Below are 26,365 nucleotides of genomic sequence, written 5' to 3'. Positions count from 1 at the left end.
GGAGCTGCAAAAAATAATTTATTTTTAATTATCAATTTTTCTCTTAATGTGGAAATGCTGACATTAATAAAAAATTCTTAAATGCTCATCAGAAAATAAAAAAAGCAACTAATATTTTTGTTGTTTTATGCAAGAAAATTTACAAAGGTCACATGAATGGAAGCATATTTCATTTCTTATTCAACAAAATATACACTTTCATGTCCAAGTAGTATTTAGTTTTTTATATTAAAGAAAAAAACAAACAGAAAAAACATTAACTGCCATGTAAATATTTCAGATTCAAAACTTTATTTGAAGATCTTGTGTTCCTTGAATGGATAAGAACATTAATTTAAAAACACAAGAGAAAACACCCTCAAAATTAGAAATTCTACTATAATGTTAACACATACTTAAGATTGTATTTAGAGTTTTAAAAAATTATAACTGATTTTTAAAAATAATACTTAAAAATGTTCAAAAAACGAGCATAATAATTAAACTTGAGATATATAATCCTACAGTTCAAAAAGATACTTCATTAATGCATTATTCCAGATGAAATTAATCTGATTAATAATTATGCAGGCAATAATAATTTCTGGAAGGTATCTTCTTTTTGACAATAAAAGTATGTAATTTTTCCCAAGTATTCAAGATTTGAGTTACATCACATTATAGAAGAAATACTAATAAACACCAAAGCCTCTAGAATTTTTTTTTTAAAAAGATACTGTATTTCCCAATTTTATCTTTCTGATGCATAGTTTTCCGCTCTCCAGTAAAAGTAAGGATGGCAATAGTCAGCTTTCTTAAGTTTAAAAAAAATCAGTAAGGATAAAGCAGGATACAATTATGAATATTGTTTTTGATTTTTAAAATGACTTGGAATGACTTTTTATACGGGAGTAAAAGACAAAATTTCATATAAAATTAAGAAGTATACAAATTAACTTACATTTTTCACAAAAAGGTGTTTCCATGTATTATATAATAAAACAAATTGCAATACTAATATTTTTTCTCCATTGGTCTGGAATATGAGTAAATATAGTTAAGAAAGGTGTAGTATAATCTTGCTCTACTAGAGCAACATCAGATCCTTTTCTAGTCAAGGGATTTTCTTCCCCCTATCTGCCAAAAAGAATATACTTTTTAAAACTCTGAAATTTAATTCATATTATCTTTACAAGGATTAATTCAATACTTTCATATTATTCCACTCTACCCTGACAAAAATTAATTTTGGACCTTTGCTCTCATTTTTTAACAACTATTTTTTGCCATCTTTCCACTATTATGACTACCAGTTGAAAAGGATAATCCCCTAAAGCATAGCATTTTAACACAAATCACAAAAAAATAAGTGGACAGAAAATACATATGTATATATATATTATATATGCCATTCTGGAAAAATGTAGAGTCTGGTGCTTTCCCCCCAACTTTTAATTATAACATATATGTTATTTTAAAATACAGTCTAACTACTTAATGGTATTTGATATCTATGTGCATATTCCAACTTTTTGTTCAAAAGTACAATTAGTATTATAATGAAAAGTTAGTGCCATGTGTATGATGTTCTTTTTTGTCCTATCAGTATTTCAAATTCTAATACATTCCATCTTAAAAAACATAAATAGTGTAAACTATGAGAAACACAAAACTTCAAAATCCATTCAAATGTTGTCTTTGAGTGCTACAGTTTACATTACAACACAGTGGAATACTGTTTTATAACAATTACTGAAGCTACTGTAAACTGTTAAATTCTCCTATTAAGCACTGTATTTTAATTTCCCAAGTCTTCTTTAGCATTAACCACTGTTAATAATGGTACTAAATGACTCGTAGTTTCTCGGCTTCATATCAACTCAAGTATTACTATTACTATGTTGAACTTTGCTTCATTAAAATTTTGCACAACAATAATATAATAATAAAAAATCAATTCCACATGACCGTAAGATATAAAAACCTTTCTATTAAATGTCAGAATAACTCATGAAAATTGAGATTTATACTTATTATTGCTAAAGGATACTAAAATCTAAATCAATACAACAAAATACTAAATCCACTTCTTCCCTATAGTTAACTTCAAGAACATGACAAATATTTAAGAATGTTACAAGTATTTAATGGAGCTTCAACAGAATATGTGAGTGTTCAATATAATCAAAACAAGAAGTCGGTTATAGTATTCTGCTAATTTCAACTCACGGTTAGCAGCCAAGATTTGAAAATTATAGTGACACCATGGAATGAAGAACTATACATACAATAAAGATAAAATTCCAAAGCTAATAAATTTAAATTATGCTATTAGATCCCAGACCACAATACTTTTTCAGAAGTCTATTTTGAATTCTATCTTCTAACATCGGTCTAATTCATATTAAAATCTAAGAAGTTCCAACCTTTATTTTTTTGCCACTTTTGTCTCTTACCAGTTGTTTAAATCTTTAGGTTTAACTTCTTAAATATTCTAGAAATAATTTCCAATTTCTTAACAGACAAGTCTCTTAATTGTTAATTGTGTGTTTGTTCATGACTCCAAAGACTAAATGCAGTTTTAAATGTCCTATGACAAAGCTTACACATATATTGTCTTTTAAATGTGATTGCTGAAAGGGGTGGGGCATGATAAAAGAGTGTGTCTGATTCTTGGGGAACAAACAGTTTCTCAGTAGTAGATGAACTCTCAGACAAACCAGTAGGGCTATCAGGCTCTAAAGGCTGAATTTTGGGCAATGGTGGAGGCAGAGGTGGTGGTGATGGGGAGTGAACTGGTGGGCATGATTCAGGCTCTTTACGTACAGTTTCTTCTGTAGTCTGGGACATGTGGGACTGGAAATGGCTCCAGAGACGAAAGTTAGTACGAAAAGCTTTGTTGCATACGTGACAAATAAATGGTTTCACAGAGCACAAGAGCTCCTGGTGACGCTCTAACTGTTTATGCACAGTAAACATTTTCCCACACTTTTCACAGGGCCATACACCAGAGTCTTTATTACATACTGCCTCTTTTGAAGCTAAATTAGTTCCAGATGCATCATCTTGAGTATCTTCTACGAGTTCTTCCTTGATGTGAATTTTAAGTTGTTTGGAAACACTCAGGTCTTCAGGGAGGCATGAAGAGTCTTCCGAATCAAAATTAATTTGTTCCGAAGAATCACTGAATACTCCATCTTCTTTTGTGGTAATAAGATGGTTTGCTTTATTAAGCTCAGACTGAGGCTGCAATTTTGAAGTACTAGTTACATCACCATTGTGGTCAACAATAGGAAGAGAAAAGTTTTCTGGTGGGGCCATGGTATTCTGATTATGAACTTCAACTTGATGGCGCCAAATACTAAAAGAAGATTTAAAGGTACGCATACATTCAAGACAAGTCAGCTTTTTATATTCACATTTACTTTCATGTTCATGCTTCAGTTCTGGGGAAAAGAATCTAAGGCTGCAATAAGGGCAAACTGTAGCATTTCTACATAATCGTTCATGGTTTCCTTGTTCTAAAAGAGATGAGAGCTTAGCATTGCAGAGGTGGCACTGGTAAACCTCCTTTTCTACTGAACTTTCATGAGAAACATGTTCTTTTTGTTTGGTAACTTTATTTACTCCTAGTGGTTTTTCTCCTGGGTGCATTTTTATATGTTGTTTGAACTGAGAAAGAAAACGGTATGCTTTCCCACAATAAGTACAAATGTATGCTCCTTTGGCTCTAGATCTTAAGTTCCTTTTGATGACTTGCTGTGCTTGTGAACTGCTTGGTCCCTGAAAACCTGATTTGCCACGCCTTAATTTAATAATCAGGGCTTTCTTAATTTCTCTCTCTCTGACTATGTCAATCAACTTTCTTTGGAATTTCTCATCCAAGATAGCATGTGAACTAGAAGCTGGTGATGGATTCTTTACAATTCCATGTTGTGTCTGACAATGTGTCCAGACTTTGAAGTTTGTATGAAATCGTTTGTGACAAATATCACAAGCATAAGGTTTTTCTGGGTTATGGTACATATTAACATGGCGATGAAGACCAGCTGTGGACCTAAAAATTTTAAGGCAATGCTTGCATTTAAATTTTCTATTTGGTTTGGTTTCTTCCAACTCACTATATTCATCTTTACTAAAATCCGAATCTGGGAATTCAGCATCTGGGTGAGTAGGGCTTGAGTTTTCTTCAAAATTATCCTCTGATCCAAGAGAACCATGCTCATTTATCTTCAGTTTTTTAAATGGTAACCTTCGGTCAGCCTGAAATCTCTTTTTTGCTACAACTCTGCTTTGATGACTCTGACCATCTTCTATCTTAAAAGAAAAGTTTTTATTGACTGATGCTGCTGCATCTCCTATCGTGACCCTAATTATTTCGGAAGGATCTGAAAGTGGACTGCTAGGCTCAGTTTTTATTCGTACCTCTGTAACAGGTGAGGCCATCTCCCTTTCTGATGACTGAGAGGCACTGAAGGACCTAAGGCGATGTGGGTGTATGACTTGTGTCTGGTCAACTAGTACTGTTTTTTCAGTAGACTCTTTCAAAGATGACTTTTGAGATGCAGCACTAAATATATTCTCTGGTGCATCATTTGTCATTGAGGATGATCCTTGTGAAGTTTTCAAACTAACTGAAGAATACATAGGAACCTGACTATCCACTGATAATGATCGTCGGAGAAGACTCTTAACAAGTGGGCCACTTCCATCGATACTTTGGTTTCTAGGAGCTGGTCCACTAGATGGGATCACTAATCCTAGTTTTGAGTAGTACAGTAAATTTCTCTCTTCCCCTTGACTGCTTCCTTTGCCAGTTTCTTGTAACACATATGGAGCCTCTGATGAGCTACAAAGAGATAAAACAGATGGCTGTGGTTTTTTCAAAGACATTTCTATAGCTTTCTCTCTTAAAGGCTGACTACATATTCCTTGTTTATCATCCGAAGTTTCTCTGTCCTGCAGGGGTTTTGAAGGCAATAGTGTATTTCTTTTTATCAAACCACTTCTACACTGATCGTCCAAAGATCCAGAAGGCTCAAGAACCTTGGGATAACTCAATGAACTTTCTTTTGACCATCTTCCTTCATTTAATGACAAACTGTGAAGTGGTTCCATTGGTTTTGTGACTTGTGGTCTATTGGTATTATTCTTGACTGCAATGCTAGGTGAAGGCTTTGAAATATGGCTTAGGTCATGCTGAATCTGACTAGCATTCTTTCCCTGTGCTTCAATTCTGCTTTGACAAACAATAACACTTCTTTTTTGAGAGCTACTTTCATCTCCTTCTTGAAATATTTTTTTCTTATTGGGACATGCTGGAAAAGAGATTTGCGGTGTCTTGGAAACAATGTTAGTAAGGAAAGAAATACCAAGACTGTAGCCGAGTTCTTGCACAGCAGCAAGGCTGCTTTTCTCTACAAATAAAGATGAAGAGTAAATATAATTTAATACATTATCAAAAGCATCTGGTTCACAGAAGTCAAGTTGAAATACTGTTTGGGACTCATTTTCTTTATTTGTGAATAAAGTCTGAAAATATTCACTGCTGGCAGCCAACACGTTTTTATGAGCTCGAAATTTTTGGTCTCCCACTATTAGAAGAACATCACAGAGCTGGCCTTTGAGACGCTCTTCATTTAGAGCGCTTAGGAGAGAAATGGCATGTGCTGGATTTATATAATGCAGAAGTCCCTCCATTGTTTGGGTTTATCTGAAAAAAAAAATTGTATGAACAATCTTAAATAACATTGAAAATACATGTACAAAATGTCATATTTCTTGATGTGAATTAATTACATTCTAATTAATCACTAATGCTGAAGAATTATTTAAAGGTTTAACAAGTATTTGCAGACAATCAAACACTCCTTGAATTAAAAGGGGCATACCTATAATAAAGCTTTTGTTGAATAAAATTCCTTTAAAAATATGCCCAATAATATTCTTCATGAATTTATCACAGAGGAGAAAACCTATCTAAATTTTTTTAAAAAGTCTGAACTATGTCATTTAAGAAATGTAGTTCTATCTTCTACAATAGTCCTATTCCTCATCCCGGTTTGAGTTGACCCTAGATCCTAAAGTGATATGGTAGTACCATGTAAACTGCACTATATGTGTTATTTTTGGATAAGTACAAAGAAGCTGGTCACTAGGTGACAAATTCTTTGGATCATGAAACAAACAAAGGTAAAACTGGCTCCAATCTTGCACAAGCCCCTTTCTCTTTTACAATGATAGTAGCAAAGTTGTGGAAGGGGGATGAAGAGTCAAAGGTTACACAGGCCTACAAACTTAACCTGTTTATATTCTAAATGCCAAATCTTTATTCAGTGACATACTAAATAGTGAAACTGCATCATAGCACCATCGATTTTTTTCTCTATAAATGAAACTGGAAGATATGGGAATTGCTGCTAAATGGAGAATGGTCCATAAGCTCTCCTACAAGAGGCAGATAAAAGGGATATGCAGAGTTGGCTTTATCATGTGTCCAAAGACTAGAAAATATAATTTTATGGAAAATTTGATCATTGTGTTTTGTAGTACTTTTAATGAAAATAAGCAAAAGGTTTACTGTGAAGACAGCTATAGGTTCTGAGACATCTGTTCCGCTGAATACAAGGAAATAGAGAAATCCTGTGAAGGACTCAAATAAGACCCACCAGTGACTTCAATACAAAAAACACAGGAGAGGAGGTTAAAAATAAATACAATGTAAAATGTGATTCAGGAGAGTTGAAAGAGGTTGGGCCTGGCAAGCACTCAGAAAAATCACAAAAATGGAAACTGATTATATCTTTACAGACAGGAAAATATAGTTTAAACACATTTGGTTCATTCAGGAATAAACTGTGGGTAGTCAAACTGTCAATGAATTAGATTAAATGAAGTTAACAAAAAACTAGGATAAAAGTAAGATAAAAATAGTTCCAATATGAGTTATTTAAATTAGATGACACTGAAAATGGATAAAGGAATGGAAATCAATGTAAACTATCCCCAAGTCCTATGGAAGTTGAAATTGATATAAAGGAATCACCCCACTGAAGGCAAAAAGAACTGTTTTTCGATTCCAGGGTAAGCACTTCATATTATTTACTAAACTAAGCAATATAGCAGGGTTTAGTAATAATTTTATTAGCAATAATAATAATTTCATAATATAGTAACAATTGATTTAGTAATATAAATTCATTTTCAAAATCTTATGAAGAACTAAAGCAGAAGCACAAGTACTGACTATAAACAGCAAAACGTTATGGAAAGAAAATCAAATTTGCAGACTCTGGTGTAAAATCCAGTTAAACTAGACCATACATAGACAATGTAAGTGGAATTTCTGTAATAATTCTGTCCACCAATAACAACAGAACCACACTGGAACTCTTCTGTACTTTAAGAAGAAACAGAAAGGGCACCAAAGGAAAAAGAGACCCAAAACAGACAGACCAGATGAAATCAGGAGGTCTATGGTAGAAGTGACACAATTTTTAAGGAATTTCACAATCTATTTTCAAAATGTCGGAAAGAAAGCCTATGGAAACAAAACAATTAAGAAAGTGTCCATAACCAGAGCAAGGCACACAAGGCACATGCCTAACTTCTTATCTCTACAAAATCTTTGTGAAAACACTAGATATGCCATCCTTTATATACCTCATCAAGCCATCCTTGATGAAACTGCGAAAAGGCAACACACAAGCATTTCTAAACTATAATCCATAGCAATCTAATCCAACAAGCATTTATCAAGCACCTACATGCAAGGTATGCATATGTACTAGGCAGGATATCTTTTCTATCACAAAACTTAATAAAAGTCAGAGAATACAGCATTTTACTATACTTATTTTTTACTATAAATACAGTTTTAAAGTTTTTCCTTCTACAAGGTTTATATGAAATGTATGAAAATTGTACAAGAGTCCTTGATAGATGCAATGGAGAATCTCCTTTGATAATCCTCTCATTATTAATACCATGCAAGGTGTAAGACAGAAAACAGTGAAGTCTTACAGATGTTCTTACTTATGGAAGATGATAAGTTGACTTTAACAAGTTCTATAACAGTAGTCTCCTAAATGAGATCAATAGCCACTCAGGAATTTACCTTAACTATGCCCAAAGCAAAAACCAAAAGAATGTATTATAGGAGCTGATGGCCCATTATAGAAGCAAGGCTAAAGTCCTAGTTATGCAGCTAGATGGCTCAGAGCACTTCCTGAAGTCAGGAAGACCTGAGTTCAAATGTGACCTCAGACAATCGCTAGCTGGGCAAATAGCTTAACTTCTGTTAGTCTTAATCCACTGGAGAAGGGATTGACAAACCACTCTAACATCTTCTCAAAGAAAACCAGTACTGGTATGCTATGGTCCAAGAGATCATGAAGAGTTGGACTTGGGGGGCAGAGCCAAGATGGTGGAGTAGAAAGCCGCACATACCCCACCTCTGAACCCACTGCCCATAAAATATCTGTAAAAAAAGAACCACCGGCGAATTCTGGAGCAGCAGAAGCCACAGAACGGAGCAGAGGAGATTTCTGCTCCAGAGAGCCTGAAAACCTCTCGCAAAAAGTCCCTAGCGCCAGGACCCGGAGCAGAGCCCAACCCTGCCTAGGCGGCGCGGCGAGGAAAGCAGCGGATCCGAGCAGGCTTCAGGGATGGAATCTCCAGCGGCCGCATGGGTCCCCCACTCACAGGTGACAAGGGTTGATGAGAAGGTCTCTTTGGCGGGTCGAGAGGGGTGTGAGGTGCCCCCATAACTCAGGCCCCCTCGGGAGGCAGCAGCAGAGGCGGGAGCAGACCAGGGCTCCCCAAGCAGGCAGGAGCCCAGATCCATTGTTGAAGGTCTCTGCATAAACCCCCTGAGGGAACTGAGCCCGTGAGGCAGCCCTGCCCGGACCTGGGCAGCTGAACTTGATCTCCCACTGAATAGCAGCCCTACCCCCACCCAAAGCCCTGAGGCTGGGAAGCAGCATTTGAATCTCAGACCACAAGTGCTGGCTGGGAGGCGAGGTGGGGGTGGAGAGGACACTCAGAAGTCAAGTCACTGGCTGGGAAAATGCCCAGAAAAGGGAAAAAAAATAAGACTATAGAAGGTTACTTTCTTGGTGAACAGGCATTTCCTCCCTTCCTTTCTGATGAGGAAGAACAATGCTTACCATCAGGGAAAGACACAGAAGTCAAGGCTTCTGTATCCCAGCCCACTCAATGGGCTCAGGCCATGGAAGAGCTCAAAAAGGATTTTGAAAATCAAGTTAGAGAGGTGGAGGAAAAGCTGGGAAGAGAAATGAGAGACATGCAGTCAAAGCATGAACAGCAGGTCAGCACCCTGCTAAAGGAGACCCAAAAAAATGCTGAAGAAAATAACACCTTGAAAAATAGGCTAACTCAATTGGCAAAAGAGGTTCAAAAAGCCAATGAGGAGAAGAATGCTTTCAAAAGCAGAATTAGCCAAATGGAAAAGGAGATTCAAAAGCTCACTGAAGAAAATAGTTCTTTCAAAATTAGAATGGAACAGATGGAGGCTAATGACTTATGAGAAACCAAGAACTCACAAAACAAAACCAAAAGAATAAAAAAATGGAAGATAATGTGAAATATCTCATTGGAAAAACAACTGACCTGGAGAATAGATCCAGGAGAGACAATTTAAAAATTATGGGCCTACCTGAGAGCCATGATCAAAAAAAGAGCCTAGACATCATCTTCCATGAAGTTATCAAGGAAAACTGCCCTGAGATTCTAGAACCAGAGGGCAAAATAAATATTCAAGGAATCCACAGAACACCGCATGAAAGAGATACAAAAAGAGAAACTCCTAGGAACATTGTGGCCAAATTCCAGAGTTCCCAGGTCAAGGAGAAAATATTGCAAGCAGCTAGAAAGAAACAATTCAAGTATTGTGGAAATACAATCAGGATAACACAAGATCTAGCAGCTTCTACATTAAGGGACTGAAGGGCGTGGAGTAGGATATTACAGAAGTCAAAGGAACTAGGACTAAAACCAAGAATCACCTACCCAGCAAAACTGAGTATAATACTTCAGGGGAAAAAATGGTCTTTCAATGAAATAGAGGACTTTCAAGCATTCTTGATGAAAAGACCAAAGCTGAAAAGAAAATTTGACTTTCAAACACAAGAATGAAGAAAAGCATGAAAAAGTAAATAGCAAAGAGAAGTCATAAGGGACTTTACTAAAGTTGAACTGTTTACATTCCTACATGGAAAGACAATATTTGTAACTCTTGAAACATTTCAGTATCTGGGTACTGGGTGGGATTACACACACACACATGCACACGCACATGAACACACACATAGAGACAGAGTGCACGGAGTGAATTGAAGAGGATGGGATCATATCTTAAAAAAATGAAATCAAGCTGTGAGAGAGAAATATATTGGGAGGAGAAAGGGAGAAATGGAATGGGGCAAATTATCTCTCATAAAAGAGGCAAGCAAAAGACTTATTAGTGGAGGGATAAAGAGGGGAGGTGAGAGAAAAACATGAAGTTTACTCTCATCACATTCCACTAAAGGAAGGAATAAAATGCACACTCATTTTGGTACGTAAACCTATCTTACAACACAGGAAAGTGGGGGATAAGGGGATAAGCAGGGTGGGGGGGATGATGGAAGGGAGGGCAGTGGGAGGAGGGAGCAATTAGAAGTCAACACTCTTGGGGAGGGATAGGATCAAAAGAGAGAACAGAAGAAATGGGGGGCAGAATAGGATGGAGGGAAATGTAATTAGTTCTTACACAACACTAGTATTATGGAAGTCATTTGCAAAACTATACAGATTTGACCTATATTGAATTGCTTGCCTTCCAAAGGGAAGGGGTGGGGAGGGAGGGAGGAAGAGAAGTTGGAACTCAAAGTTTTAGGAACAACTGTCGAGTACTGTTCTTGCCACTAGGAAATAAGAAATACAGGTAAAGGGGTATAGGATGGAGACAAAGGCAGAGAGGGATGACAGAAGAGAGGGCAGATTGGCAGACAGGGGCAATTAGAACGCTTGGTGTTTTGGGGTGGGGAGAGGGGACAAAAGGGGAGAAAATTTGGAACCCAAAATTCTGTGAAAATGAATGTTGAAAGTAAAATAAATAAATAAATAAATAAATGTGGGAAAAAAAAAAGAGTTGGACTTGACTGAACAACTTAACAAGTTAGTTCCAGTTAAAGCTCATGAGAGATTCCATGATGGTCCTGGAGTATAGGCTTATAAACTGTACACAGGTACCTAAACTTACTAAGTCATTAGTATAGAAAATAAACACTTAATATTCAGCTTAAGTCTGTACAGTGTATGATAGATAACAGTGTTGAGTGGTCACAGCTAGCCTAGCAAGGCTACTAGCCAATTCCTCCACCTGAGCCATTAAACATTGAATACCCTAGAGCTATGCATAAGGAGACCAGACTCACCTTGAGGAATTCAGACCTGGACTGACAGATGACTTCCTGGTAAGTTTTCACTGCAACTGCAACTGAGGAACCAACACAGTTTTCCGATCTGTTCCTTATTACTTATAGGACAAAGGGTACCAGGCCCTATACTGTATAGCATGATGCCCTGCCTTGAGGTCTACACCATCACCACAGGGGATCTGTAACAAGTGGAAGAATCAATCACTCAATCAATAAGCATTTATTAAGTACCTACTATGTGCCAGGCACTGTTCTAAGCACTGGTGATACAAAAAGAGGCAAAAGAAGACAGTCCCACCCTCAAGAAGCACACAATCTAATGGGAGAGAAAACATGCAAACACACATGTATATGTGTACATGTCTGTATGTATATATCTGTGTGTGTATGTGTGTATATATATACACAGGATAAACAGAAAACAGTTAATAGAGAGAATGCATTAGAATTAAGAGGGGTTGAAAGTTTCCAGTAAAAGATGGAATTTTACTTGGGACTTTAAGGAAGTTAGAAAGGTTAACAGGTGGAATGGAGGAGTTAAGAGCTTTCTGGGCATGGGGGACAGTCAGAGAAAATGACCAGAACCAAGAGATAAAATGTCTTGTTTGTGAAACAGCCAGGAGGCCAGTGTCAGTAGATCAAACAAATGGGAAGACAGGACTGAAGTGGAAAAAACTATCCAAAACAATTCTGAAGACTACTTTACTACCACTGCTTTGGGAAAGTGAAAATAAACCCAAAGCAAACTTATACTCATTCCTCACCTTCCTATTAGGTAGAAGGTATCTAACACCTCCAACAGTTACTGATAAAATACCAAATAATTTTGCCTATTGCCCAGACTATAGCATGCAATGGACATGTCACAGAGCTACTCCATCTCTGTGTGTGTGTGTGTGTGTGTGTGTGTGTGTGTGTGTGTGTGTGTACCTTAGACACTACAGATGGACAAGCTGAACTCAGACTGAGCAGGCAGAAAGGGGTGCTCTACATCATATCTGGAAAACCAGACAGCAATTTCAGTAACTCCAGGTTTCTCCTTTTTTTTTAACTCTAGCATTTTTAAAGTGATGTTACATGGTAATGAAATATTACAATTTTGATTCCTCAGAGTTTGTGTAATGAAAAACAAAAAACAGAGAGGTCTATAGTGAGCATATTGTCCAAGAAAACTCAGCAAAATGGAGAATAAAAGGCATTATTGGAGAAAAGTATGCCTAGAAAAAGGAGGTGTGATAGATGGAAAGCATATGTACCCTCTTGGTATTGGTACTATGTAATATCACACTAATGTTAAAAAATAGGAAGAGGATAAAGGGAGATAACATGTACTTATATTATTTTTTATTGAAGTTTAATTATAAAAAAGATGACAATGAGGTGTAAAAATAACCCTAAATCTGACTCAGTCAGAAAATGTTTGATGTGCTTGTTGCACTGAGAGACATGTCAGTTAAGGATAATACTAGTCTAAAATTTGTTCATAATAAAGAAATACAGTGGAAAATCATTTGCAGTATCAGTTCAGAAAACAATGAACAGTAGCAGAGGGGAAAATGACAGCAGAAAACCTGGAGCAGAAAACCAGAGACCTAAACCTGAGTATACCAGCGACAGATTACATATATGCTCAAATACATTTGTCTTGGTGGGAGAATGCTCTCCATTCTTACTTCTAGCCTCACCTACCATCATCACTTAGTAACCTCTCCTCCTTTGAGGTCCATTCAATCCATATTTATCACCCAATCAAGATTCTGGTGATTTTCCTCCAGTCTTCAAGACATTCTCCTTCTTTACTCAATGAGTTAAATGCCTAAATCACAGTCTATTTCCTCCCCAACTACTGGATTCATACTAGGAGAGTTCAATAGATAGATCACTCAATCGAACGATGGACTCCCTGAAACCCCATAACCCCCCAGGTCCTAAACTTACTCGTTTCCCAGACCTACTCTTCCACTCCACCACAGTTGCACAGAAGAGATGGCATTGTTTGATCTTGCCAGCACCCACAAGTGCTCCACATCCATGTTTATGAACTCTAGCTGTCTACTCAAAATCTCTTGTCATTCCACCTTTCCCTCTACTTTGAAATTCCAAACCCTATTTTTCATCCTCATCATGACGTCCAATCTCTTTATCCCTCACTTCTTTCTCCTGCACTAGCTACGTGCTTCTCCTCCTTCCTTATCTTGACCCTTTGACCAATGCAAATCTACACTGTCCTCTACCCTTGAATCGTTTGCTCTTTAACCTACAGAAGATTTTGCCCTGCTAAATCTCATCATCATCTGCCTTCCCTCCTGTCACATGATGCTTAACAAAGCTGGAGAGAATCACGAAAATGTGCTGATTGAGTCCACTACAAATTTGTGTTACATAATTTAAAATGGGCCATCACTGTGACAAACCAAGGTCTCTAATCAATTCATTGTCATACTCACCACAGCCTATTTTAAATCTTTTCATCCTTCCTCAAGGAGCTCCTCCTCCCACCACTTTATCAGCTGAGTACCTTTCACTGAAAAAAAAACTCCATTCACTTAAGAGTTTCCTTTTCTCTCCAACTACTCACCTCACAGATAGCTCAGGAGGAGAATTGAGGCTGGTGACCTTGCACAGTCCTCCCTCACTCAAAACAAAGTCAAGCACAAGTCATGTCATCATTTCTCTGATGTCACGGTCTTCTTTGAAAACGAAGGACAAACACAGACACACTCACCTCACACCACTCTTTCACCCTATCTCATAAAAAGCAGACATACTCATTGCCAAGTTAACACCTCTCTGCAAAAGAGATTTCATTCCATCCTGTCTTTCCTAGCAGACTGTCCCATCATCCCTACTCATATGCTGCTGCCCAGTTGTTTTAGCAGCATTTTTGTCTTTGTGACCTCATTTGGGATTTTCTTGGCAAAAATACTAGAGTGTTTTGCTATTTCCTTCTCTAGCTCATTTGACTGATGAGCAAACTGAGGCAAACATGGTTAAGTGACTTGCCCTGGGTCACACAGCTAGTAAATGCCTGAGGCTGGATTTGAGCTCAGGTCTTCCTGACTCCAGACCCAGTGCTCTATCCACTGTACCACCTAGCTGCCCAACTCATGTGCTTATCTTCGACCTCTCCCTCTCTACTGGCTGCTTGTTCATTGCCTATAAACACATCCATATCTCCCCCATCCTCAAAAATCCTTACTTGATCCTTAACAGTGGTCATCCTATATCTCTCCTCACTTATGTGGCTAAAATCCTCAAGAAGACAGTCTCTGGTAAGGGGAGACTTATCCACTTCCTTTCCTCTCACTCTTTTCTTAACTATCTACAGTCTACTTCCTAACCTCACTACTCAACCTAAACTAGTCATCACAAAGTTATCATTCACTGCCAAGTCTAATGGCCTTTTTCTTTATCCTCATCCTACCTGATCTCTCTGTACCTGGTATCAATCACCTCTTCAATTTGATGCCTTTTTCTTTCTATCTATTTTTGGCACTACTCTTTCTTCATTCTCCTACCATCAGACTGCTCCTTAGTCTCTTCTGATGGATATCCATGTTACTACCACTAAGTGTAGCAAACCACATCTTGCATCACAAAATTGTCTGAGAAGTTCAAATAAAAAAAATTGCCACTGCTTGAGTACAAGTATTAAAGAGCTCTCCAAAAACCAAATGTCTTTTGCATAGTTCTAACGGAAGAAGGATTCCCTACAGATGGTGAAATCTTATGACTCCTGGTGATTACATGAAGCCCCAGAATACCACAAGGCCTGCTTAATGTGATTATGACCTCTTAAAAGAAATCAGACTAACAATTAACAAATAAAGGCCAAAGGAAGGCTACCAATTATCTAGATAATGGCACATGGCTGAATGAGTAGCCCATCAAGTTAACAATTAGTAAATAAGCCTTGGTCAGGCAATAAAGATGGAAAATTATCTATGTCCAGAATTAATAGAAAAAAAGAGCAGGTTAGACTTCATTTGGAAAATTTTTCAATACTCTCAAAGATTCCAAGTTGTTCCCTAATTATAAAAGCTCATCTTTTTAATGAAATTCCCTGGTACTGGTATATGACTGTAATTAAGGTATACCACAATCTCTAATAAATTAAAATTATAAGTTACTGAAAGGACAGTGGAGAAATGCACAAAAGCTTAAGCAAGTTGAAGGATACTACCAATAATGAATTGTGTGCAAGATATTATCTAAGAAATTCATAATAGGAAAAAGAGGTGGTCCAGTAATATAGCTAGAACGAGGAAGTAACAGGTGAATAGCCCAAGTACTTTAATAGTAGCCAGAGAATGTCCAAAAATAACTAGAGGAAGGCCTCTACCACACTGGATAGATACTCTATAGTAGGTTTATGTGAGGACGAGGACAAGAATCAGATGAAAATAGAATGCAGGGGTGGGTTGTTATCTATACCCCTGAATTGACACAGATGAGATTTTGAGAAGTATTTCCTAAGCAAATCTATTTTTCTGTTTTGCACAGGGTTAAAGTTTATTTCGTCCTATTTATAAGGAATTAATGGGACCTAAAAGGTTCTGGATATGTAAAAGTGACCCATGAGAAGACAGAGTAATGGGCCTTACTTGCACAGATTTTCATTGCAGATATCTCTGACATACTCTGGTATTTATTAAGGGGATAATTGTGTGCTTACAAAAAAGTACAGATTCTTCAATCACGGAAACTAAGGGACTTCAGAGGCCAAATAGTTCAACCTATATGTGAACAGGAATCTCCTATACATCATGAAATAGTTATCTGGGCTCTCTTCATCAAATAGTTGAAGACCATCTATGAGGAGTACTATTTTATGTTTTAATTTAAGGGAAAACTTTCTAAATCTATTTCTCTGAAACTTCCATCCATTGATCCAGAGTCTATAAAGTCAGAACAAAACTAATCTGTCAGTAATATTCTTCAATACTTAGAAACAGTTATTATATCCTAGCCCCCCCCATCTCCCGCACCAAGCCTTTGCATTCTCCAGACCAGTCTAAGTCCTTTCAACCTATCATCAACAGGCAAGACATCCACTCTCCCCAATATCTGAGTCACACTCTCTCAGCCCTCTTATTCTCATCAGCTTTTGTAAATCATTCCTAAAATGTGGCATGCAACAAACAACACTCATGCTGTAGTCTCCTATGTTGCATAACATGCATAATGTCTTAAAGTAGTCTACATCTGAATGAACTTTTTTGGCTTCCATGAACTATAAGAACTTCTTTTTCACAAAAACTGCTGTGTAGACATGCCTCCCCATCATGCTAATTGTTATGCCGTGCAGTTGATTTTTTAAGCTCTACAGCAGGATTTTAAATTTATCTACGTTAAATTATTTTAAAAAATATTTTATTAGGAACTTCACAGTGATCAAGCACGAATATTTAAGCATACAAAGGCCAAAAAAAGATTACATTTAAAATGTGCATCTGCCACATTCAGCTTATTATTTTTTAAGTAACACTAACTTTAACATAGCAATACCAATACCAGTAGAACCTCAGTTTATTAGTAATCTGGTTTATGTATGCCTCGCTGGATGAGGAAAAGTTTATCACAAAATTTTGTCTGGCAGGATGAACAAAAATTTGTAGTACAAACATCAAAATTTTGTTGAAAAACATTACCCAAATAGGGCTGTAGCAATGAGAGCCAAGAATATTTTTAATGATGGTGCAATGTCACATTTCCATGACATTCTGAATTTGGTTCTTTACAATTATTCTCTGAACAACACTACCATTATCATATGCAACATTCTCTTAGTTTTGCTCATTCTACTTTTCACTGTATCATGCAAATCTTTCCAAGTTTTTCTAAAATTTAACCAACCCATCATTTCTTACAACACAGTAAGATTCCATCACAATCACATACCACAACTTGTTCAGCCATTCCTAAATTGATAGGCATGCCAGGAATTTGTAGTTCTTTGCCATCACAAAGGTTGCTATAAATATTTTAGAACATTAAGTTATTTTCCTTTTAATCTGATCATCTTAGATCATCTGATCATCTGTTTCAGACCTAATAGTGGTATTGCTGAGTAATAGGATCTACACAGTTTTATAATTTTTTGGTCATAATTAGCAGTTTTATAATTACATATCAAAATGATTGGATCAGTTCACAGTTTCAATAGTATGTCTCAATTTTTCCACGTCCCCTTCAACATTTTTCATTTCCTTCTTCTATCATTTTAGCCAATCTGATATGTATAAGATATCTCAAATTTGTTTAAATTTGCATTTCTCTAATCAGTAACAATTTAGAATATTTTTATATGACTATTTGATTTCTTCACTGAAAAACTTTGTATCTTTTGACCATTTATCAACTGAGGAATAACTCATATTCTCATACATTTGACAAAGTTCTCTATGTATCTGAGATATTAGACCTTCATCTCAGAAACTGTTTACATAATTCTGCTGAACCCCAATTTTCTGCTTTCCTTCTAACATTGGCTAGATTGATTTTATTTGTGGAAAACCTTTTCAATGTAATTAAAATTATCTATTTTACATCTCACAATGCCTTCTCTCTCTGGTTTATTAATGAAGTCTTCTACAGATAAGTCTGACATGTAATGTGTTCATTGGTCTTATGATATATCCCTTTATAGCTATGTCATTTGACCCTAACTTGGTAAATGGTATGAGACATTGGTCTATACCTAGTTTCTGCTGGACTGCTTTCCAGCTTTCCCAACAATTTTTTACTAAATAGGATATTATAATCCCCAAAGTTTAAATGTTTACATCTATCATGCAAAAGGTTACTATCATCATTAACTACTGTGTACTGAATGTCTGCTCTGTAACACTAATCCCCCTCTATTTCTTAGCCAGTATCAGATAGTATTAATAATTGTCTTAGGATACAGTTTAAGATCTGGCACTGCTAAAGCGCCTTCCTTTACATTTTTTCATGAATTCCTTTGATATTCTTGACTTTATGTTCTTCCAAATGAATTTTATTATTTTTTTCTAACTCAATAATTTTTTGGTAATTAATTGGGATGGCATTGAAAATGTACAGTAGATAGAATTTCAATGTTACTATATTGATCCTGTCCACCCATGAACAATTAACATTTCTCTAATTATTTAAATCTGATTTTATTTGTATAAAAAGTTTTATTTGGTTTGTTGTGGCAGGTATGCTCTCAGGTATTTTATACCGTATAGAATTATTTTAAAATGCAATAATAATACTAGTGATAATGGGAATTCTTGTTTCAATCCTGATCTTATTGGAATGGCTTCTGGGGCCCCATTACAAATAATGCTTTATAATGGTTCTAGGTAGATGCTTCTTATCATTTTAAGGAAAATCCATTTCTACGTATGCTTTCAAGTGTTTTTAAAAATGAGTGTTGTATTTTGTCAAAAGCTTTTTCTGCATCTGTTGATATAATCATAAGATTTTTGTTACTTTTTTATTGATATAATCAATTATGTTAATAGCTTCTTGTTGATCCAGAGTTTATTTCTTGTTGATATCATTCCTGCATTCCTGGAATAAATTCCACTTGATCACGATGTATAATCTTTGAGTTAAATTATTGTAGTCTCCTGTCTACAGGCATTATTTAGAATTTTTGCATCCATAATCATTAATAAAATGGGTCTATAATTTTCTTTCTTTGTTTTTAACACTTCCTGATTTAAGTATCATATCAACATCATATTTGTTTTATAAAAGGAGTTTGGGTAGGACCCCTTCTTTTATTCCAAATAATATTGGAATTAGTTGATCTTTAAATGTCTGGTGGAATTCACTTGTATACCCATTTGGTCCTGATGCTTTTTTCTCAGGAAGCTCATTTAAGGCCTGTTCAATTTCTTTCTCTAAAATAGTTTTATTTAAAAACTCTATTTCCTCTTCTTTTAATCTAGGCAATTTATATTTCCATAAATATTCTTCCATTTCACTTGAAAATCTATTGGAATATAATTGGGTAAAATAACTCCTAATTGCTTTGGTTTCATTTTCATTAGTGATAAATATTGACTTTTTATTTTTAATACTAGTAATTTGGTTTTCTTCTCTTTCTTTAGATCATGTTAACAAAGTTTATTTTTTCATAAAAGCAACTTCTAGTTTTATTTATCATTTCAATGGTTTTCTGACATTCAATTTTATTAATCTCACCTTTAATTCTTAGGATTTCCAATTTAGTGTTTAAGGATTTTTAATTTGCTCTTTTTCTAGTTTTTTTTTAAATTGCATATCCAATTCACTGAACTGTTCTTTCTCTATGTTAATGTAAACATTTAGAGAGAAATTTTCATCTTTTTATTGCTTTTGCTGCATCCCATTAGTTTTGATGTTGTTTCATTATTATCATTCTCTTTAATTAAATTATTGTTTCTATGGCTTGTTCTTTAACCCACTCATTCCTTAAGACTAGGTTATTTAGTTAACAATTAATTTTTAATGTGGTTGCATGATCCCTTTTAAATATAGTTTTTATTGCAGTATGACCTGAAAAGGATCCACTGAACATTTCTGCTTTTCTGCATTTAACTATATAATTTTTATGTTTAATGTGTGGTTTTTGTAAAGATACCATGTACCACTGAGAAAAAGGTATATTCCTCTCTACTCCCATTCAAATTTTTCCAGATATCTATAATATGTAGCTTACCTAGGATTCTATCTTGCCCTCTTTCTTTTTTATTTTTTTATTAGATTTATCTAGTTCTGAGAGAGGAAGATTAAAGTCCCCCATTAATATAGTTTTGCTATTTCCACCTGTAATTTATTTACTTATTCCTTTAAAATTCTGAATACTACAGAATTTGGTGCATATAGGCTTACAATTGATATTACTTCATTATTTGATACCTTATATCATAATGTAGTTTCCGTTTATCTCTTAATTAAATCTACTTTATCTTCTTTGAGATCATGACTGTTACCCCCTTTTTTAGCATCAGCATAATAAATTCTATTCCAGTCCTTTAATTTTATTCTGTCTCTTATTTGTAAATGTGTTTCTTTTAAGAAAAAAAAAATAGTTTCTGGCTTTTAATAGATTCTGCTATCCATTTCTATTTTATGGGTATGCTCATCTCATTCACATTCAAAGTTATAAATATTAATTGTGCATTTCCCTCCACCCTACTTTTCAGCACTGTTTAGCCTTCTCCCTCTTTGTACCCTATCCATCAACTCTGAATTGACCTCTAACTACTGTCTGCCTACTCCACATCCCTTCCTTATCCTCTCCCCTGCCCCTCCAATTTTTTATATAGCCATCTAAGAGGCCCTTCCTAGTTCTTTCTCCCGGCTTTTAAGACTTCTCCCTTATCTTCTCCCTTTATCCTCCTATTCCTTAACTTACTCACCCTTCTAAAAGTCCCTCCCTCACACTTCAATTTCTTGATCTGCATGCCCTTCTAGGTCTCTCCTTTATCTTATCTCCTTGCCCTCCTACTTCTCTGTAAGTTAAGACTATTACACCCTACTAGATGTATGTTATTCCCTCTTTAACACACTTCTGATGAGAATAAGGTTCTAGCACAACCAGCTGTACACCCCCTCCTGTCTCTACTGTAACAGTTCTTCCATTTACACCTCATTTGTATGAAATAATTCCTCCATTTTGCATCTCCCTACCCAATTTTATTTTTTTTTGGATCATCTCATCATAATCAATTCAAGCCCAAACATTCTATCTATGTGTGCTCTTTCAAACTACCTAAGGAATGATAGTATACTTAAGGGTTAGAGATAAGTAGAGATTTTGACCTTAATAAATCCTTTATAATTGGTCATTAATGTTTACTTTATGTTTCACCTGCATCTAGTAGGTCAAATTTCCATTCAGTTCTGGTCTTCTCTTCACAAATACCTAAAAGTCCTTTAGTTCACAAGATATCCTTTTATTTTTTTCTATTCAGGATAATACACAGCTTTGTTGGATTATTCTTGGTGTAAGTCCATTTCCTTTGCTTTCCAGAACATACTGTTCCATGTCCTTCGGTCTTTTGATATAGAATCTGCTAAATCTTGTGTTATATTGACTGTGGCTTCACAGTATTTAAATTGTGTTTTAGTTGCTTGTAGTATTTTCTCCTTGACCTAGGAGTTTCAAAACTAACATATTTCTGTGAGTTTTTATCTTGGGATCTTTTTCAGGTAGTGATTAGTAGATTTTTTTCTATTTCTACTTTACCCTCTCATTCTAAAATTTCAGAGCACTCTTTCTTGATCTCTTGAAGTCTAGACTTTTTTTTTTAATCACAACTTTCAAGTAGTTCAACAATTCTTATGCCTTTCCTCAATCTGTCCTCCAGGTAAGTTGTTTTTCTAATGAGATATTTCACAGTCTTCTATTTTTTCATTCCTTTGATTTTATTATGTTTTTGGATCTCTTTTCCCAATTGACTTTATTGGGTGTGTGTGTGTGTGTGTGTGTGTGTGTGTGTGTGTGTGTGTGTGTGTGTGTGTGTGTGTGTGTGTGTGTGTGTGTGTGTGTGTGTGTGTGTGTGTGTGTGTGTGTGTGTGTGTGTGTGTGTGTGTGTGTGTCAACTGGGGTTAAGTGATTTGCCCAGAATCACACAGCTACTAAAGGTCAAGTATCTGAGGGTGGATTTGAACTCAGGTCCTCCTGACTCCAGGGCCAGTGCTCTCTATCCAATTTTCTACCTAGCTGCCCCAATTTTCTTGCATTATTTTTATATTTTTCCTATTTTTTCTTCAACCTCTCTTCTTTGATTTTTAAAGTCCTTTTTAAGCTCTTCCAAACACTCTTTTTGGGTCTGTGACCATTTTGTTTTTTTCTTTGAGATAGAAGCAGTTGTTTTTATTTTACTTTAAATATCTTATCTTCCTCTCCCCCCAATTACATGTAAACATAATTTTAAACTTTTTTTTAAGTTTTGAATTCCAAATTCTATCCCTCCCTCTTTTTATTTCCCCCTTCTGAGATGGTAAGCAATCTGATAAGTTATATGTGTGCAATCACATAAAGTATTTCCACATATTAATTCGTTTGTGCAAGAAGACATATACACACACACGCAAACAAAACAGAATGCTTCAGTCTGTATTCAGACAACATTGGTTCTTTCTCTGGAGTTGGATAGCATCTGCCATCATGAATCCTTTGGGAGTATCTTGTATCACTGCATTGCTGAAAATAGAAAAGTAATTCATAGTTCTTCATCATACCACATTGCTGTTGCTCTGTACAATGTTTTTCTGGTCCTGCTTACTTCACGCTTTGCATCAGTTCATAAGTCTTCTCAGGTTTTTCTGAAATCCTCCTGTTTGTCATTTCTTATAACACAATAATATACCATTACATTCATTTACCACAATTTGTTCAGCCATTCCTCAATTGACAGGCATCCCCTCAACTTCCAATTCTTAGCTACCACAAAAAGAGCTGCTATACATATTTTTGTACAAATGGGTCCTTTTCCCTTTTGGGGAGGATCTCTTTGGGTTACAAACGTAACAGCAGTATTGCTGAATCAAAGAGTATGCACAGTTTTATAGTCCCTTGGGCATAGTAGAAGTAGCTGTTTTATCTTCCCTATCTCCTCTGAGTCTGAACTCAGATCTTCCCTATCACCATAGTAGCTATCTATGGTTGGGTTCTTTCTCTTTTGCACACTCATTTTACTATTTTTAACAGCTTCTTTTTCCTGTTAACTGTGTATTAAAATCAGGCTCTCATTCCAAGATGTGGGGGATAATATCTTGGACTTCAAGGTTTTCATGCTGTTTTCTGAATATTATCTGGGGGCTTGACTTCAGGTATTTCTCTCTGCTCCTGAGCCACAACGAGGACCTCTAGAACATGCTGTCACCACAAACACTCTTGCTCCTTGCAGTCCCTCCTGTAACTGCAAGACTAAAAGGTAACTGTGGTGAGTGGAGAAAGGATTAGCATCTATCTGGTGCCCCTTATGTACCAGGCAGTGTGCTAAACACTATATAAATGTTATTTCATTCGATTTTCACAACAATCCTGCTGTTATTACTCCCTTTTTACAGTTGAGGAAAACTTGTTTTTCTTGACTATACCTTTATACAGTATAAATGTTTAAAAAATAAATAAGAAAAAAAATCAATGATTAAAAAATTTTAAAGTACAAAGAGGAAAACAAAGAGAACAAACGGCAATTTTTGTTATCGTGTTACATTTATCATTCTTTAAAAACTGTATGTAAGAGAAGTTCACAGTCTCATTTACAATCTTTTTTTGTTCACTGTGTTTTAAGTTTTAATGTCTACTGATGATTAAGTTCATAATAAAGAATAAAAGTTAAGCTAAAGAAAATTTATAAGCCCAGTTCATTGCATGCCTGCAGTCAATACCTGTGCAAGATCTATCTACTGATGGATTAATGCAATAGGTTGCCCAGGCAATACATATTCTTCATCCACTTGATTTTTCCTTTGCTTTCCAAATAAATCAACAAATCCCTAGTACCATTATTCACAATACTAACTTATATTCATAAGGATGGCCCTAAATCCTTACAAATCTAAAGTATTACCTGAAACAAAGTTAAATTATGTTCAATGGTGCTTTAGTACTAAGTGTATTTCACTAAGTCTTAAATTTGTAATCCCTAAATGTATATTGTATTTATAAATGTATGATCCTGGCATATTCAATACAAAATCATAAAACTGAATAAAAGCTTTAAATTAAAATAAAAACAAGAGTTATTATTAGCTACAGGAATCACCTTTCTGGTGACAAAATGACAAAACTTTTTATAAAATATCTTTATAGTTTATCACACTATAAATTATTTTGTCATACGACATTTCAAACTTTAAAAGACTACTTTTATAGAAATATTGATAGAATTCAAAAATTCATAGCATTCAAATCAAAAGAGGAATTAACCTTCTAATGATAGTTGAATTAGCCAATTAACACATATTTTATACCATGGTTTCTCAAAAACAATAATGTGCGAAATTATGAGCATAATCCCAACATAAAACAATATTTTTAAATATAGACACAGTCGTTATGGCCTGTCAAGTAATTTAATCTAGTTGAATGTATTTCTTAATTATTAAAAATAATTTCATTATTTTTCAGTTTTAGCATTGTATACTTCAGAGAACAGTACATATATTAATTTTAATCCAGTTATAGAGATTCAGTTTTAAAGGCCAAAAGCATTGCCATTTAGGGAGTTGGTGAACTACTATGAATAATAATTTTTCCTGATTTATCAAAACTGAAGAAATAATTTTTTAAAAAAATTTTTAAAGGAATTTTGTATTTCAGTTATTTCCAGTGATCTCACTATGACTTAACTTTGACTGCACTTAAAATTTTCTTACCCTCAAAGCTTCAGAAGAGGTACCTGTTTATTGGGATGATGAATCTGACATTTAGAATTGCAGTAACTATAGACATTAGGGGGAGAAACAATTTGGGTATGAAGCCTCAAGTTAAGCATATGCAAGATTTCAAAATTGAAAGAACCTCCTTGGGATCAAGGATGCTGTATCTCTGCTTTGTCTCTCTTATGTGTGTGTGGTGTGTGTGTGTGTCTGTGTGTGTGTGTGTGCACATGCGTGTGTGTATGTTTAAACTGTTTAAAATAAATATATTTTTTAAAACAAAGTTTAACCAGACCACAGTTTTCATATTAGGAGTAAGTTCAACAGTCCATACTTTTTTTTTTTTTTTGAGCAGAGTTTAATCAAACCAGAGTTCCAGTATCAGGAGTAGATTTGATTGGGAATAATTTAACTTCTGAATCTACTAACAGTTGTTGGAAACCAGAATTATCCAAAGCAGAGCACAGTTACAAGTGGTCCATTGATAAAATACTGCCATTGGTCATAGGAGAAATAATTCTTTTCCTATATATCATAGATAATAAAGCATTGACTAGCTAGGTAGTCCCCAACTTCTAAATGTGTTGTGTTCTAGAAGTTTAACCTCAAATTTGTTTCTTAGACCTTGGAATTCTTTTAGCTTTAAAAATAATGCTATAAATGGTAGGCTCCCAATCTAAGCCATAAAAGTTTATTTAACACATAATGGAACTGAATTGCAGTACCAGTAAGACTAATTTGAGTTTTGGATGCTGGAAGCAGATGACAGAATAAGGGAAGAGTGTTTTCTTCCCCATTCTTGGTGGTAGAGTTAACCCAAGATAAACTTGAAATAGGGTATATGTTTGTATTTTTTCTCTAACTTTCAGTATCATTGTTGCATCCCTAATTCCCTTCCCCACCATTGCTGCACACTTACCCAGGCCTGACCATTTGCAAAGTGTTTCTGTACTCCAAAATTGTTTTCTTCTGGAACTACCTCCCCAAATCAAAACTTCTCTTTTCAAAATACAGTTGATCTTAGTTTAGTATTAAGAAAGTAATTGTTTACTTTATACCGAAAGGTAAATGACTAATTGTCCTTCAGTCCTTTCAGAAGTGTTGCATTTTTCAGATTGTGACACAAAAAAGTGAAAAATTTCAGGAGATTGATTGATTGAAGAGTGCTACTACATAGATCCTTTGTAAGAATGTGCCTATAGACATCTGTTCTTCTAAAGCACTTTTCTTTTTATAACTTTCTTCCTCATTTTATTTCTGAAATTTCTAAAAGCCCCAAGAGTGTTTGCAATGGTTAGATGATAAAAGGTAAGGAAATTGTCTAGGGTAGAGTAAGGGCAGTTGTTTGCATATATGGGTCATTTGCAAATTATGGACTTGTGTTTCTAATTAAATTAAATAAAGCTGAAGTTTCAAATACCTACCATTGATTTTATTGTATGTGAAATAGAAGGATTCATTGAAGAGGGTAATTCCAGAACAATTGCACTTTGCACTAAATGAGAACTGAGGAATGGAAGAAGCCTAGAATTTGAGATTTTAAACCTGTTCATTGGTCAGCTGTATATAGTCCATAATCAGAAGTTCTG

The 26,365-nt window shown here is 35.3% G+C and overlaps 1 protein-coding gene across 8 annotated transcripts in view; it reads right to left on the bottom strand.

Annotated features, from left to right (window-relative positions):
• Positions 1-2,101: 2,101 nt before the first annotated feature.
• The window catches only part of ZBTB21 (zinc finger and BTB domain containing 21), a 48,331-nt gene continuing 24,067 nt past the window's right edge, over positions 2,102-26,365 (bottom strand). For 5 of the 8 annotated variants that reach the window (XM_072614738.1, XM_072614745.1, XM_072614741.1 and 2 more), the window contains one exon: positions 2,102-5,692. In XM_072614738.1, coding sequence (XP_072470839.1) covers positions 2,518-5,679 — 3,162 coding nt within the window. In that variant the 5' untranslated portion in view covers positions 5,680-5,692 and the 3' untranslated portion in view covers positions 2,102-2,517. Of the gene's footprint in view, positions 5,693-11,417; positions 11,600-26,365 lie in introns of all 8 variants that reach the window. The other 3 variants (XM_072614737.1, XM_072614739.1, XM_072614740.1) reach the window with 1 other exon arrangement.

Source organism: Notamacropus eugenii, chromosome 5 (genome assembly GCF_028372415.1).
Source record: "Notamacropus eugenii isolate mMacEug1 chromosome 5, mMacEug1.pri_v2, whole genome shotgun sequence".
Taxonomy (NCBI): domain Eukaryota; kingdom Metazoa; phylum Chordata; class Mammalia; order Diprotodontia; family Macropodidae; genus Notamacropus; species Notamacropus eugenii.
This window is presented reverse-complemented; position numbering and strand designations above follow the sequence as displayed.